General features: G+C 53.4%; 1 protein-coding gene across 1 annotated transcript; it reads right to left on the bottom strand.

Annotated features, from left to right (window-relative positions):
• Positions 1-93: 93 nt before the first annotated feature.
• Positions 94-744, bottom strand: Pmar_PMAR002571 (dna replication licensing factor mcm5, putative; the record flags this gene model as incomplete). The annotated part of the gene is made up of 5 exons (XM_002776066.1): positions 94-238; positions 279-381; positions 423-534; positions 582-624; positions 668-744. 5 exons carry the CDS (start codon positions 742-744, stop codon positions 94-96), a joined length of 480 nt encoding a protein of 159 aa, XP_002776112.1.
• Between the last annotated feature and the right edge of the window lie 214 nt (positions 745-958).

Raw genomic sequence — 958 nt, 5'->3', positions numbered from 1 at the left:
ATAGAGATAGTCTGTTGCTCCATAGCTTCATGGATCGCCACACGATCGTCGGGCCGCATCTTATCGAACTCATCGATACATACCACTCCACCGTCAGCAAGGACCTACAACCACCTCCCCAGAGCAAACGCCTTCCGCTGCTACCATAGCGCCGCCCTCTAGGGCAAAGCGCCCATCAGCGTCTCGTATGATAGCCGCAGTGAGACCAGCAGCACTCGAGCCCTTCCCACTCGTGTATCTGATGACTCTTCGAGCGCCACTTCTTCCAGCAGACCTACACAGCTATCGGGGCGACTTGTTCTGTGAACTTCAGGAACTGCGACTTCGCCGTACCAGGATCACCGAGCATGAGCACATTAATATCTCCTCTCAATCGAGTACCTCATCGATTCAATCTCGAGCGACCCCAGCAATGTCCTTACCATCTTGAAGGGTCTTCTGTGCGCCCCCAAACAACAAGCAAGCAATAGCGATCTTCAAGTCGCTGATACAGTCCTTAACACTGCCTCTGATTGCAGGGGCCACCGACGCGAACTGAACAAATGAGCACTCAGAAAACGACAAGACATAGGTAGCATCACTATTTTCTCCTTAATTTCAGGGTCTTTAGCCAACTCAGTGAACCTGTTGGAAGACTACCCACCTCGCATAAATTTCCAACCCCTACCGCTCCTCGTCTGCCGGGGAGAGCCTCAGTGTATTCCCTGACGCCCCGCCTCGACCAGTTACGTCTCCATGAGGCATGAACCCAAGAGCCTGAGGAGCAGCACGCAGATGATCATTGGGCGTTGCCACGAGATAGGACCAACCTGAACGTAGCACACTTTGACGCTGCCGTCGTTGTCCTTCTTCTTGTCGCCGTTCCTGTCCTCTGTACTAAACACTCCCACGACCGACACTCTGCTGCCAGCAGTAACCTATCAGCGACCTGCCTCTATATCGGTACACGATGTGACGG

The sequence above is a fragment of the Perkinsus marinus genome (genome assembly GCF_000006405.1).
Source record: "Perkinsus marinus ATCC 50983 genomic scaffold scf_1104296954498, whole genome shotgun sequence".
Taxonomy (NCBI): domain Eukaryota; phylum Perkinsozoa; order Perkinsida; family Perkinsidae; genus Perkinsus; species Perkinsus marinus.
This window is presented reverse-complemented; position numbering and strand designations above follow the sequence as displayed.